Source organism: Hypanus sabinus, chromosome 25 (assembly GCF_030144855.1).
Source record: "Hypanus sabinus isolate sHypSab1 chromosome 25, sHypSab1.hap1, whole genome shotgun sequence".
NCBI lineage: Eukaryota > Metazoa > Chordata > Chondrichthyes > Myliobatiformes > Dasyatidae > Hypanus > Hypanus sabinus.
This window is the reverse complement of record NC_082730.1, coordinates 13,782,074-13,796,314: the sequence shown is the minus strand read 5'-3', so window position 1 is coordinate 13,796,314 and position 14,241 is coordinate 13,782,074. Positions and strand designations below refer to the sequence as shown.

The following is a 14,241-nucleotide window of genomic DNA, read 5'->3' as shown; positions in this document are numbered from 1 at the left end:
GTCCTCAATTTGGTGCAATCCGCAAGTAAGTTCTTTGGACGATTGCCAATTGAAGCAAGCCCCACCCACTGAACATAGTACCCTTCTCAGTGGATCGTAACCCTGTCGTGGTGGACTGGCTTGTGAGTTCCTGAGAACCCGGCAGTGTTGCTGTCTGAGCTTAACTCCTGGCAGGTCACCCATGGCGGTATGGTCAAAAGGGAGACTCCAGACAAAGAGCGATCCAACAAAGTCCTCAAAGGTAGAGCTGGCAGAACATGGTGATACATCAGAATGGTAGTGAAGATGGAGGAAGGCTGCAGTAGAGAAGGTCCACAGATAGGTATATGGACAGGAAAGGAGTGGAGGGTTATGGGCTGAGTGCGGGTAGGTGGGACTAGGTGAGATTAAGAGTTCGGCACGGACTAGGAGGGCCAAGATGGCCTGTTTCTTTGCTGTGGTTGTTATATGTTTATATATGGCTTGCACTCCATGCCACAGGACATTGACCCTGATCTGTCAGGGACTTTCTCCATCTGATTCCCCATGTTAAACAAAGTTATGCACAGGCATTTTTCCATAAAGAGAATAAGGAGAGCATCATACTTGACTGGAGTGATAGCAGTATTTTTATCACAGTCACCACTGACTTCTCAGTCAGGCTGTTATTAATAATTTTGCTGACAGTAACTAATCTACACCATTTCTATCAGATAATGAAAATTCATTTCGATTTGTCCGGTCAGCTCAACTGAGAGGGACTCAGATTCTAAGGTATCAGATTATAGCGTCCAGCTCACTGTGGTTTCATAACTGAATTTCCTGCCACCTCCTTCCTCATTCAACTTCCTATTTGTCATCGTCAGCTATTTAGATCTTCGAGCTGCGAGCTAAGCGATGGACTACTGCTAACAGGTTCACTACAGTTGAACAATGTGGATTCCGGTTCTTTTCATCTGTTCACTGCCGGGTGAGTGATGACCAGTGCGGGATGTTACAGAGAATGGTAAATGCAGGAAACACTCAGCAGGTCAAACTGTACCCGTGAAAAAGGAAACAGTAAAAGTTTCAGACTCTAGCCTCTTGACTCCCGTTCACTTCCCAGAGTTTCAGCCTGACATACGAGGTATTTCCAGCACGTTCTGTTTTTGTCTCAAATCCCTAACGTCTGCCGTTTACTTGTTCATTTGAATGATCTGTTAATTTGTGTCTAATGCACCGTTTCTGTAGCAGAGATGGTAAAGTATGTGCAGATATGCAAACGTAAAGGGGGGGGGTGGTTTCTTCTTTTTCTTTGTTACTGCGTATATTAATCAAAATGGCTTCTTTGTTTTGTTAAAAGTAGGAATGCGTCTTTGTTGTGAGAGGGTGCTGAAAGCTTGTTTGGGTTAAAATTTACTGATAACAAGAATTGTATTCCTTTGTAAACCAATTGCGATTAATGTTGTTCTTTCTTCTGAGTCTGTAAGCTATTGTTGACGGGCTTTTGGGGAGATAGGCGTGAGGGGGAGAGAGAGAGAGGACGTGATGCTATAAACTGGGCGAGGAATGGATCCCAAGGGGGTCCAAGGCCAGAAGGTACCCCGAGGAGAGGAGACGAGGATAGATGTGCTTGGTTGATCACTTCGGGTGGTCCTGAGTTGCGAGTCGAGGAGTTCGGAGGGGATCGAATGGTGGCCAAAAGACTTCAGTAATTGAGCTCCAACGGTTGTGCACGAAGTGGTTTGGCACCTTTTCTTTATTTTCTTTTCCTTCATGTATACTGTATGGTTATTAATCAGTTATAGTAATTTTTATAAATTGTAATCATTTAATTGCATATGGTGTCCTGTTTGTTCTTTGGCGGGGCGGGGACATCACACAGCATCCACCCAAGCTGATTACCCAGTTTGGCGGGGCCGAAAGCTGCTCCCCCTAGACGAGAATGAGCTGAGCGAGCCTGAGGTGACCCAAGGAGTTAAATTGTGGGGTGCTCGTCCGGATTGATTTCTGTGGAAGCTGTGTGATCACCCTCTTTAAATTATGTCTGCGGCGAAGAGCTGGTTTGCCTTTGCGGGTGTGCCTTTGCCGGTTATCTCTACATCTGTGTTGGGGTGGGGTGGCTTTTGGTGCCCCGGAGGGCGTTGATCGAGTTTCGACTTGCGTTGACGAAATGGTGGAGGGGCCATGGGCTGTCTATGCTGTTAAGAGAGTGGGGAAGGGTTGGTGGGCTCCGCCCGGTTGTTGGAATAACGTCCAGTCCTAAAGAGGTGGAGGCGTGGGCGGAGCGGACCCTTCAGTTGTTGGGTGAGTGGCAGTGCTTGGCTGAGAGAAGGCGACAGGGATTGGTTGAAAGTTTGAGTAGGCGGGCTGGTGACTTTGTTAGGACTGTCAGGTACAATTACCCCGAAGTGACAGCTACCAGTTCTGGGAAAGTGTGGGAAAATGCGGTTGGTTCGACTGGAAGTCAAATGCCGGTGCTGGGCGGCTTATCATATCCGTGGCAGGAGATTGGTGGAAAGTTTTTAGGGTATCCCTTTTGGCTGGGGGGCAGATAAATTGCTTGCGGTGCCAGGGGGATCTGTCAAAGGGATCAGCTCCTCCCTCAGTTGTTCAGTTGATCCGAGAGGTGTTGGGAAACTTAGAGGAGGCCCAGTGGGGGAACGGCTTGGGGTCTCTGGGGGAGCATGTTGCCAGCAATGTAGCACGGAACTCCCGAAAGGAGCAGACCCTATTCCTGATGGCTTAGAGGGACCACGCACTCAGGTGTCGTTACGGATGGATGGAAGCCAAGTTAAAGCCATCCTCGACACCGGGGCGCCGGTTAAATTGCTGTACAGTTTGTTTTACAACCGTTATTGGAAGCGGTTATTGTAAGGGAACACCCTTGACGGACAACGTTGAGGGCACTGGAGATTTGGGGTACCAGTGCCGCTGACTATCTAGACGACGGTTGTTGGTCAGTGAAAATGGAGTTCTTAGAGGCAAATGTGGGGGTGACTGAGGTTTGTGAATCATTAATGCTGATGTGTCCGGACACTGTTGAGAAGGGAAGCGTTTCGGTTCTAGAGAGAACCAATACCCTGCTGATGCGCTTGGGGGCCTGCCCGGAGGAGGGGGGTGAGCGTTGTTTGGAGGCATTGTCGATGCACCCAGAGTTTCGAGCTGCTTGTGCGGACATGTGTAGCAGCATTGGGCCGGTACCGAATTCAAATAAGAGCCGGTGGTGGTACAGCCTGAGGGAAGTATCTGAGGGTGATTACTGGACGCTGCGACATACCACGAGGGAGGGGAGTTGACTGCTGAAGACTCCTCGGTGAGAGAGAGGTTGCGGCAACTGGCCCATGGAAGATGTAGGCAGCGTGTGTGTGGATTATATTGCGCTGAAGAGGCGCACTGTCAGTGACCAGAATACGGCCCTGAGGGCCGAAGAGGCGATGGCCTGTCTGAGTGGTGCGAAGTGGTTTAAGGTGCTGGATATGAGGAGTGGATGTTGCCAGATCCCGATGAGTGAGGCCGACAAGGAGAAGACGGCCGTTATAAGTTCCCTAGGATTCTTCCAGTCCGAAAAGATGCCACAGGGCATATCCGGAGCCCTTGCAATGTTCCCGCGGGGCATGTGGAAGACCCTGGGGGATGTGGAGGTGCTTGGAGTTTTGGCAGATGTGGATTACCTCCTGGTATTTGGATTTGCCTCAGGAGAATATGAAGTGAGGTCGTTGCAGGAGCGGCTGGGAACTACAGAGTTAAAGTGTTTTCTGGACCCGTGCCAGGGCTGGCGAAGGTCGCAGCTCGTGAGTGACTGTCTCTACGGAATCAAGTTTGAAATGAAGACGGAGAGACTGGAGAGAGTGATCTGGAACCAGTGGGAGGACTTACAAGTTGGAGAAAATGAAGAGAGTTGTCTGACTGAGGGCAACAGCAAACTGAGAGCCTGGAGAGGGGAGTTTGCGGAGGTGAAGAAATTGCGGATGAATCTCGGAAGAGGGAACCGGACACTTGAAGGGAACCTGAAGATGACCATCGACAGTTCAAATGAAGTGCAAAGCCTGAAAGTCGATCTGGAGGAAGTCATGATGAAGAAAAAGCTGGAGATAAGGGCAGTGAATACTGAACTGGAGGCTGACCAATCTTTAACTGCTGCTTTTTAGGTCGGGGTGGAGGAAGCTGTTGGAGTAACTGCGTCCCAGACTGAGATGGTCGGGACGCATGAGTCAGAACTGCTGAGCCTGTGGCGAGAGTTGGAGGGGCCACAGAAGAAGCTGATCTGTCAATTGCAGGAGGTTGAAGAGACTGCAGGAGCAGTGCAGGCCACATGATTCCGTTTCGAGATGATCAAACAGCAGCTACCTATCGCAGAAATGAGGAAGAATACTGATTTGAAGGATGATGTGCTGGATGTGTGGTACGTGCTGCCTTTTGCTGACTTCCCCTCGATTGAGGAAGAGACCCTTGGCCCTTCTCTCACTGAGTCAGATGTAGTGGGAAGCGTTAGCTGTGAGCAGCAGGGGGCTCAGAGTAGCAGTGGGGGCATGAGTGAGAGGTTCAGAGATGAGTTGGTAGCGGGCCCGAGGTATCCCCAGTTGTGTCTGAGCCTGAAGGGTTTAGGTGAGGGGGTACGGAGGTCTCCGAGGGTTAGGAAACTCCCAGATAAGTTGGCCTATGTAGCGCCTGAGGAACAGCGCATGAGGTTTACTGTTTGGGAAGCAATGTCACTGTTTGTGCCTGGGTTAGGGTTTGTGTTGGCAGGAAGTGTGGCGAGTTATTTAATAGTCATGAGGACATGACTTTTATTTGGTGGGGGGAGAGTGTAAAGGGGGGTTTCTATTTCTTTGTTACTGCGTATGTTAATCAAAATGGCTTCTTTGTTTTAAAAGTAGGAATGCTTCTTTGTTGCGAGAGGGTGCTGGAAGCTTGTTTGGGTTAAAATTTACTGATAACGAGAATTGTATTCCTTTGTAAATCAATTGGGATTAATGTTGTTATTTCTTCTTAGTCTGTAAGCTATTGTTGGCGGGTTTTTGGGGAGATCGGCGTGAGGGGGTGAGAGAGAGAGAGGACGCGATGCTGTAAGCTGGGCGAGGAACGGACCCCAAGTGGGGTCCAAGGCCAGGAGGTTCCCCGAGGAGAGGAGACGAAGATAGATGCGCTTGGTTGACCACTTCAGGTGGTCCTGCGTTGCGAGTCGAGGAGTTCGGAGGGGATCGAATGGTGGCCAGAAGACTTCAGTAATTGTGCTCCAACAGTTGTGCACGAAGTGGTTTGGACTTTGATAAGTTTGGCGTCTTTTCTTTATTTTCTTTTTCTTCATGTATACTGTATCATTATTAATTACTTAGTTATAGTAATCTTTATAAACTGTAATCATTTAATCGCATATGGTGTTGTGTTCGTTCTTTGGCGAGGCGGGGACATCACACAGCATCCACACCAGCTGATTACCCAGTTTGGCGGGGCCGAAGGCTGCTCCCCCTAGACAAGAACGAGCTGAGCGAGCCTGAAGCGACCCGGGGGTTACACAAAGATAGAAAATACTCCGTAAATAGGTTTAACATTACTGGGGTGTGGAACCACAGACACAATGCTGGAAGAATTGTATGGGTCCAGCAGCATCAAAGGAGGCAAAAGCTGTTCCAGTTGGAGACCCTGTATCGGGTCTGGGGGCTGTGTGGTTGGGTGGGGGAAGAAAGAAACAAAACCCAGCCTGCAGTTGTGAGTGTGCAGGGAGGAGAGAAGGGAGCTGAGAACACCTCTTTGTACAATGTCCTGTGCATGTTACTCAAAATGGGTTTTTTTGGTTTGTTAATAGTAGGAATGCTTCTTTGATAAGTGTTTCTCTCGCAGTTATTTTGCTTTATACTTGTTGATATGGCAATTGTATTCATTTGTTAACCAATGGGGAATGTTATTTTGTCTTGTGAGGCGGGGAACTTGGGGGAGGGGTTTTTGCGGGTTTTTTTTTTGGCGGGAGGAAGACGCCAAGGAAGGTGGCCGTGCGCTGCACTGCTCGGAAGACCACCGGGGGTGGTCCTAGGTATGAAGACGTGGAGGTCGGAGGCAAGCGACGAGGGGTCGAATGGTTCGATGTTTGAGCTCCAACGATGTGCACTAAACTGACTGAACTTTGTTAAGTTGGCGCCTTTTTGTTTTTTTTCCTTTGCATATATATTGTATTGCCTAATACGCTTTTAATTTTAGTAAACTCTTTAACGTGTATTTCATAACGGTATTTGTAGTGGGTTTGATACTGTGGGTGGGCGCGAGGCATAAACTCGATTCTCTGCGTGTACGGGCGGTGGGATTGGTGTGTGGCTGGATCTCCTTTTCCCCTAGACATATACCAGCCTGTTGGGCAAGTGTTACATTTGTGGGGTGCTCATCCCGGATTGGATTGTCCGGGGCTGTGGAATCGCGCAGACAGCAGAGCGGATTGTTAGCTGGTGCGAATTTGAAGGTGTACCGGCACAGTATGCCTGTGCAGTGAGCGGATTGAATTTTCGAGTTTCGGGAGACGCGATAGTGCGGGGCTTAAGTTCGGTGAAGGGTATTGGGCAGGTAGAATTGGTAGCTAGACGGTGTGGTAAAGAGGTAGAGTCTAGCTGGGTGTTGGTTCGTACGAGTGCTGAAGTCAGGACGGTGGGACTGCCAGCGACGGTCAGTGTTCCGGGGGAGGCGGGGCCGTGGGGGCTCCACACCCTCTCCGAGGATGAGGCTGAGGAACTAGAGCTAGAGGTGGACCCCAGAGAGGTGCCTGGCACTAGTAAAGGGAGGTGGGAGGAGGGTCGTGACTAAGCCCCGCTCCCCAGGTAGGGTGGAAGCATCAGAGCTGGCAGCCGCACTTAATTCCCTGGTGGGAGTGGCCGAGAGGCCACGGCTGAAGCTGGGGGTGTTCTCCGGAGCCAAGCCTACTCCGGACGGGGAGGTGGACTATGAGACCTGGATCGAGCATACGTCTTTGATGTTAGAGGAGTGGCCAGGCTCGGAGGAGGAGAAGAGGCAGCGATTGGTGGGAAGTTTGAGGGGTTTAGCAGCCAAAATCGTCCGGGAGTTGAAAGCTGAGAAGCCTGGGGCCTCAATGGAGGAATGCATAGAAGTTTTGGAGGGAGCGTTTGGGTTGTCAGGGGAACCCTGGCTGCTTTTAGCAGAGTTCCAACGCCTGGAACAACGGAGCCGGGAAAAGCTCCCCGAGTACATATTTCGGATGGAGGGGATGCTTACGGGATTGCAGCGCCGGGGGGTAGTGAAGGCGCCTGACGTGGCTAGCGTGAGGATGAGTCAGATATTCAGTGGCTCTCTGGAGGAGGACAAGGTGGCGTGGACTATCCGGCAGGCTTATAGGAAAGGCCCCCCTCCATCGTTCGGGCAACTGATTAGAGAGGTGCGAGAGGAAGAGAGAGCGTTGGGGCGGAAAAGGGGCGCGGGCCTACGGGAGCGATCCTCAGCGATACAGGAAGTGGTGGCTGGGTGGAGGATTGATAATCCCCCGGGGAGTAGGGAACCCCCTCTGGAGGGGAGGGACAGGGGAGGTACCCACTCCCGGGGGCGACCAGTGCAGTGGGTTGGGAGCGGGAGCCGTCCTGGGAGAGGAGGGGCGGCAGGCAGCGTGTGCTTTAACTGTGGGAAAGAGGGGCATTTCAGGCGGGACTGTGGGCGGCCGAGGGTGTGCTATAGCTGTGGAGAGGAGGGACACTTTAGGTGGGATTGTGAGAGACAAGGAGTCCCGCAGAGGACAAGCCCCCCTGCGACTAAGAAGGGAGAGATGTCGGGGAAACTTAGGAGAGGCTCAGTGAGGGAACGGACTGGAGCCTCTGGAGGAACACGTTCCCAGAGATCAGCCGGAAGACCACCGGGTGCTCACGCCTCTATTCCGGATGGGCTGGTAGGACCCCATGCCAGTGTGGGTCTACGGATAGAGGGAGTTTACGCAAAAGCCGTTCTTGATATGGGATTGCAGGTGACCTTATTGTACCGGTCTTTCTACAATCAATATCTAAAGCATTTGGCCGTAACCCCATTTGACGCCCTGCAGATTTGGGGTGTGAGCGAGGGTGACTACCCGTACGATGGGTACCTATCGGTGAGATTGGAGTTCTCGGAGGGCGATGTGGGAGTGTCTGAAGCTATTGAGACGTTGGTGTCGGTGTGTCCTGACCTGGTGGAAACCGGTGGTGCTGCCCTCCTGGTGGGCACTAACTCCCCCGTTGTGCGACGGCTCCTGGGAGCTTGTAAGGAGAAAGTGGGGGAAGACTTTCTGGAGACCCTCTCGGTGCATCCAGTGTTTCGAGCGGTGTTCGAAGAAGGGGTTGCCTCCCAAGGGCTGGACCCGGAGTGTAAACGAGGGACGGTGTGGTGTACGCAGGCGAGGCCCAAGGTGATCCGACCCGGGGAGGTAGCCCTAGTGATGGGGACCCCCAGATTCCCAGGAGTGCCGACGGGTGAAGCCCTGTTAGTAGACGCCCCGGATGATCTTGAAGGGGAAACACGATTTCCGGCGGGGGCACTGGTGAGGCCCGAAGTGCAGAGACCAGGGGTGGTACATGCGAGGCGTATAGCTATAAGTGTCAGGTACACCACGGCAAGAGAAATCACCTTTAAGAGGGGAATGCCGCTGGCACATCTGTTCCCGGTGACGGTAATGTCCAGCGCACCAGTGCGGACCCCTAACGGGGAGGGATCGGAGCATCGAAGGGAGCTGACCGCTGAAGCCTTTAACTTCGGGGATTCCCCAGTGTCGCCGGAGTGGAAATGCAGGCTAGTGGAGAAGATGCTGAAGATGGAAGCTGTTTTTTCTCGGGGCGAGTTTGATGCTGGCTGCTCCAAAAGCACTCGCCACACCATCCGGGTGACGGAGGACACCCCGTTCCGAGAGAGATCCCGGCGGCTGGCTGCGGCAGATGTTGAGGATGTGCGGCAGCACTTGTGCAAGTTGAAGGAGGCCGGAATCGTAGCTGAGTCCCGAAGTCCTTATGCGTCCCCAATAGTGGTGGCACGGAAGAAGAATGGGAGGATGCGCATGTGTGTTGACTACAGGACTTTGAATCGGCAAACTGTCCCTGATCAATATACTGTCCCAAGAGTCGAGGATGCGTTGGCCTGCCTGAGTGATGCGAAGTGGTTCAGTGTGCTGGATTTAAGAAGTGGGTATTACCAGATCCCGATGAGTGCGGCCGATAAAGAGAAGACCGCTTTTATCTGCCCGCTGGGGTTCTTTCAGTTCGAACAAATGCCCCAAGGCATATCGGGAGCCCCAGCCACTTTCCAGAGGCTCATGGAGAGAACTGTGGGGGATATTAATCTGTTAGAGGTGCTGGTGTACCTGGACGATTTGATAGTTTTCGGATTGACTTTGGAGGAACATGAGGAGAGGCTGTTGAAGGTGTTGGGCCGGCTTAATGAAGAAGGGTTGAAGCTTTCCCTAGACAAATGCCAGTTCTGCAGGTCATCGGTTAGCTGCGTTGGCCATATCATTTCGCAAGAGGGAGTGGCTACTGATCCAACCGAGATAGAGGCCGTGACCACCTGGCCGAGACCCCAGAAAGTGGGTGCTCTGTGCTCATTTTTGGGGTTCTGTGGGTATTACCGCCGATTTTGTGAAGGGATACGCAAAAGTGTGTCATCCGTTGACTCAGCTGTTGTGTGGCTATCCCCCGGTGGGAAAGAAGAGGACGGGGGACCAGAGACAGGATACCGGAGGATACTGGAACCCGGCGGAACCTTTTGGCTCGAGATGGGATGATCGATGTGAAGAGGCGTTCCGATCTTTGAAAAGGGCACTGACCCAGGCCCCGGTGTTGGCTTTTGCCTATCCCCAGAAGCCCTATGTGCTGCACACGGATGCCGAGAGGGTCTAGGGGCTGTTCTGTACCAGGAGCATGGCAAAGCATTGAGGCCGGTAGCCCTTGTCAGCCGAAGCTCGTCGCCATCTGAGAGAAACTATCCCACTCACAAGTTGGAGTTCCTGGCGCTGAAGTGGGCGGTGGTGGACAAGCTGGGTGATTACCTGTACCCAGCCAAGTTTGAGGTGAGAACGGATAACAATTCCCTCACTTATATTTTGACTTTGGTGAAGCTGGATGCCACAGGACATCGGTGGCTGGTGGCCTTGTCTGTATATGATTTCAGCCTGAGGTACCGCCCCGGAAGCAAGAATGTCGATGCGGATGCTTTGTCACGTCGGGAGCCGGGGGAACAGGAGAAGGACAATGAGTGGGAGAGTGTCCCTGCCCCTGGAGTGAAGGCGATGTGTCAGTTTGCTATCACTGTGAAGGCTGAGGGAAGAGGGAGGATGGAAAGAGCCGTGGACCACTTGGGGGTTTTTGACGACTCCATACCCCTAGCTTACTGTGACCTGACCGCACTGCGGACTAAACAGTTGCTGGAACTGAGTCCGGGGGAAGTGGCAGCTGCTCAGCAAAATGACCCAGGCATTTGCACAGTGTGGAGAGCGGTCGAGAAGGGGGATGTGGCGTTGGCTGAGAAAGCGAAACACCCATTCGTGCCTCTGTTATTGAAGGAGTGGTCTCGGTTAAAGTTAAAGAACCAAATCTTGTACCGGGTAACGCCGTCTCCGGACCAACCCCACGGTTGGCAACTGGTCCTGCCGCAGGAGTATCAACAGGCTGTACTCCAGGCCTTACATGATAATTCTGGACACTTGGGGGTGGAAAAGACCTGTGGATTACTCAGAGACCAGTTCTACTGGCCCCGGATGAGGGGGGAAGTCGAAGAATACTGTAGGGGATGCAGTCGTTGCATCCGGAGGAAGACCCTGCCAGCGTCGGTGGCTCCACTGTTGCACTTGTGGAGTGTGGGACCTCTGGACTTGGTATGTATGGATTTCCTGTCGATTGAGCCTGACACCAACAACACCGTGAATGTCTTGGTCATCACTGATCATTACACTCGCTATGCTCAGGCATTTCCCACTAAGGATCAGAAGGCGACGACAGTGGCGAAGGTGTTATGGGAAAAGTATTTTGTTCATTACGGCCTTACCAGGCGAATCCATAGTGATCAGGGGCGGGACTTTGAGAGCTGCCTTATCCATGAATTACTGACTATGCTTGGGGTTGAGAAATCCAGGACTACCTCTTATCACCCATAGGGAGATCCTCAGCCAGAGAGGTTCAACAGGACCCTGTTGGATATGCTCGGGATGCTGGAGATTGGGCAGAAAAGTAGATGGAGTCATCATATTGGACAATTGGTTCACTGTTACAATTGTACTCTCAATGATGCTACAGGGTACTCGCCCTATTATCTGATGTTCGGGCGGGAAGCGAGGTTGCCAATTGACTTGTGTTTTGGGGGTGAAGTGGGTGAATTACCCGGGAAGTCCTATCTAAAGTATGTATCCGACATGAAGAGGGAGTTACAGCGGGCGTACGAGTTGGCCGAGGCGGCGGCTACCAAACAAAACCAGAGAAATAACATGCGGTATGATTGAAAGGTGAAGTTTGTCGGGCGACCGGGTCCTTTTACGGAATTTGGGACTCCCTGGTAAGCACAAGCTGGCCGATTGATGGGCGGCCAGCCCCTATGTAATAGAGAGCCAGATGCCGAACCGGGTGAAACCTGAGGATGGGAAAGGGCTTATCAAGGTACTCCATCGGAATCACCTGCTGCCCTTGGGTCAAGCGGTGCAGGTGGATAAGGAGCCCGAGAGGGAGGTTACGCCTAGTACGAGGACTCTGCGAGGGCGCGGAGAAAGGGAAGACCCGCTGCTGAAGAGTGGGGACAGGTCTCTCACCCAGGAATGGCTACCGATTCGGAAGAGGACGACCCAGATGAGTGGGCCCTGTTCCCATTCACTGGCGCTCCAGTACCAGAAGAGGAGGCTCCTGGCCCATACTGAGTTGGGTGAGAGGAGGGAATTGAGGGTCAGATGGAGAGGCAGCCAACATTGGGGGGAGAGAGGGTGGAACCTGAGTGTGAGCCGGAGAGATTTCAGGTGAGGGAGGACCCCCGTGAAGAAGGGGATGAGGGTCTGTCAGGTAGACCTGGGGAGCCCAGTGGGGCAGAAGGAGTATGGAGATCTCAGAGGATTAGGCGCCCCCGGAGCGGTTGACATATGTGGTGCCTGGAGAACCGAGTGTGATTTCTATTGCTCTGGGTAGTTATGTCACTGTTTTCTGCACCTGGGTTGGGTTTTGTGTGTTGCAAGAAGCATTGGGGAACTCTGGTAATGCCATGAGGGAATGACATTTGCTGGTGGGGAGAGAATGTACAATGTTTTGTGTATGTTACTCAAAATGGGTTTTTTGGTTTGTTAAGAGTAGGAATGCTTCTTTGATAAGTGTTTCTCTCGCAGTTGTTTTGCTTTATACTTGTTGATATGGTAATTGTATTCATTTGTTAACCAATGGGGAATGTTATTTTGTCTTGTGAGGCTGGGAACTTGGGGCAGGGGTTTTCACGGGCTTTTTGGGGGAGAGCTGGAGGAAGACGTCGAGGAAGGTGGACGTGCGCTGCACTGCTCGGAAGACCACCGGGCGTGGTCCGAGGTGCGAAGACGTGGAGGTCGGAAGCAAGCGACGATGGATCGAATGGTTCGATGTTTGAGCTCCAACGATGTGCACTAAACTGACTGAACTTAGATAAGTTGGTGCCTTTTTGTTTGTTTACTTTGCATATAGATATATTGTATTGCCTAATACTCTTTTAATTTTAGTAAACTCTTTAAAGTGTATTTCATAACGGTATTCGTTGTGGGTTTGATACTGTGGGCGGGCGCGAGGCATAAACTCGATTCTCACAGCACCTGCGTGTACAGGCGGTGGGATTGGTGTGTGGCTGGATCTCCTTTTCCCATAGACATATACCAGCCTGTTGGGTAAGTGTTACAAAGCTATCAGGCAGGAACTTGGAAGCATAAATAGGGAACAGATGTTCTTAGGAAATGTACAGAAGAACTGTGCCAAATACTCAGGGGATATTTGTTTGACGTTGCACATTCTATGTTGCAATGAGACAGGGAAAAGATAGGAGGGTACAGGAACTGCGGTGCACAAAGGCTGTTGAAAATCTAATCATGAAGAAAAGAAAAAACTTGTGAAAGGTTCAAAATATTAGGTAATGATAGAGATCTAGAAAGTTACAAGACTAGCCGGAAGGAACTTAAGGATGAAATTAGGAGAGCCAGAAGGGGCCAAGAGAAGGCCTTGGCAAGCAGGATTAAGGAAAACCCCAAGGCATTTTACAAGTATGTGAAGAGCAAGAGGATAGGACATGAGAGAATAGGACCGATCAAGTGTGACAGTGGAAATGTGTATGGAGCTGGAGGAGATAGCAGAGTTACTGTAGCTCCCTTCATGTAGAAGCTCCGAGGCTGATTGTACACCTTGGGTTCCAGTTACATGTCAACTCTGGAAAAAGTAGCAGTTTCTATTTGCAGATTCACACCCCACTGACCATTGCAAACTGCATCAAGCTGCAAACACTCATTTTGTCCATTACACAACTTTTAATTCCAGTGTTCACTCATATTTAAGACCTTTGAAAATTGACTAGAAATGTACCCAATTTCAATCATTTTTTTGTGTTATGTTGATCAAATTATTGCATCATTCTCAGAAACGAAACTTAAATTTATTATTAAAGTACACATTGCAATTGTCACCACATACTATCCTTACATTCATTTACTTTTGGTCAATCACAGTAAATACAAAGTAACACAATAGAATCAATGAAAAACTACCCATGAACAAAGACAGACAAACAACAAATGTGTAAAGGACAAACAATTGTGCAAATAACAAAAGAAAAGCAAAATAATAATAATAATAATAAGTAAATAGTTACTAAGTAATATTTGAGAACTAGAGCTGTAGAATCCTTAAAAGTGAGTCCATAGGTTGTGAAATCAGTTTAGTGATCAGTGAAATTATCCACTCTGGTTCAGAAGCCCGATGGTTAAGGGGTAATATCTGGTCCTGAACCTGGTGGTGTGGGATATGAGGCTCCTGTACCTGCTTCCTGATGGCCACAGGAAGAAGAGAGCAAGGCCTGGATGATGGATGCTGTTTTTAGTTTAGCAACGTGCTCAGCAATGAAGAGGGGTTTACCAGTTATGGATTGGGCTGTACACACTATCTTTTGTGGTTTTTCTGTTCAAGGCATTGATGTTTTCATACCATGCCATGATGCTGTCAATAAGAGTAGTCTCCACTGTGCATTTATAGGACTTTGTCAGAAAGTGGGTTGGGCAATATGTGCCTAGTGGTGGGATCCCATTGGAGATGGCAGAAGTTACAAAGAATTATGTGCTGGACGCAGAGACTC

General features: G+C 50.6%; 2 protein-coding genes across 2 annotated transcripts in view; both read left to right on the top strand.

Moving 5' to 3' along the window:
• Nucleotides 1-857: 857 nt before the first annotated feature.
• The window catches only part of LOC132381033 (Fc receptor-like protein 5), a 61,913-nt gene continuing 48,529 nt past the window's right edge, over nt 858-14,241 (top strand). Inside the window, exon 1 of the mRNA XM_059950142.1 lies at nt 858-949. Coding sequence (XP_059806125.1) covers nt 913-949 — 37 coding nt within the window. The 5' untranslated portion in view covers nt 858-912. The remainder of the gene's footprint in view (nt 950-14,241) is intronic.
• LOC132381034 (uncharacterized) lies at nt 1,151-5,872 on the top strand. Its single transcript, XM_059950145.1, has 2 exons — nt 1,151-4,363; nt 4,955-5,872. The coding sequence occupies exon 1, from the start codon at nt 3,303-3,305 to the stop codon at nt 4,107-4,109; it is 807 nt and encodes a 268-aa protein (XP_059806128.1). The 5' UTR covers nt 1,151-3,302; the 3' UTR covers nt 4,110-4,363; nt 4,955-5,872.

Bases quoted from the DNA above. Each gene is read 5' to 3' on its own strand.
- LOC132381034 (XM_059950145.1), top strand. From the start codon at position 3,303: ATGGAAGATGTAGGCAGCGTGTGTGTGGATTATATTGCGCTGAAGAGG.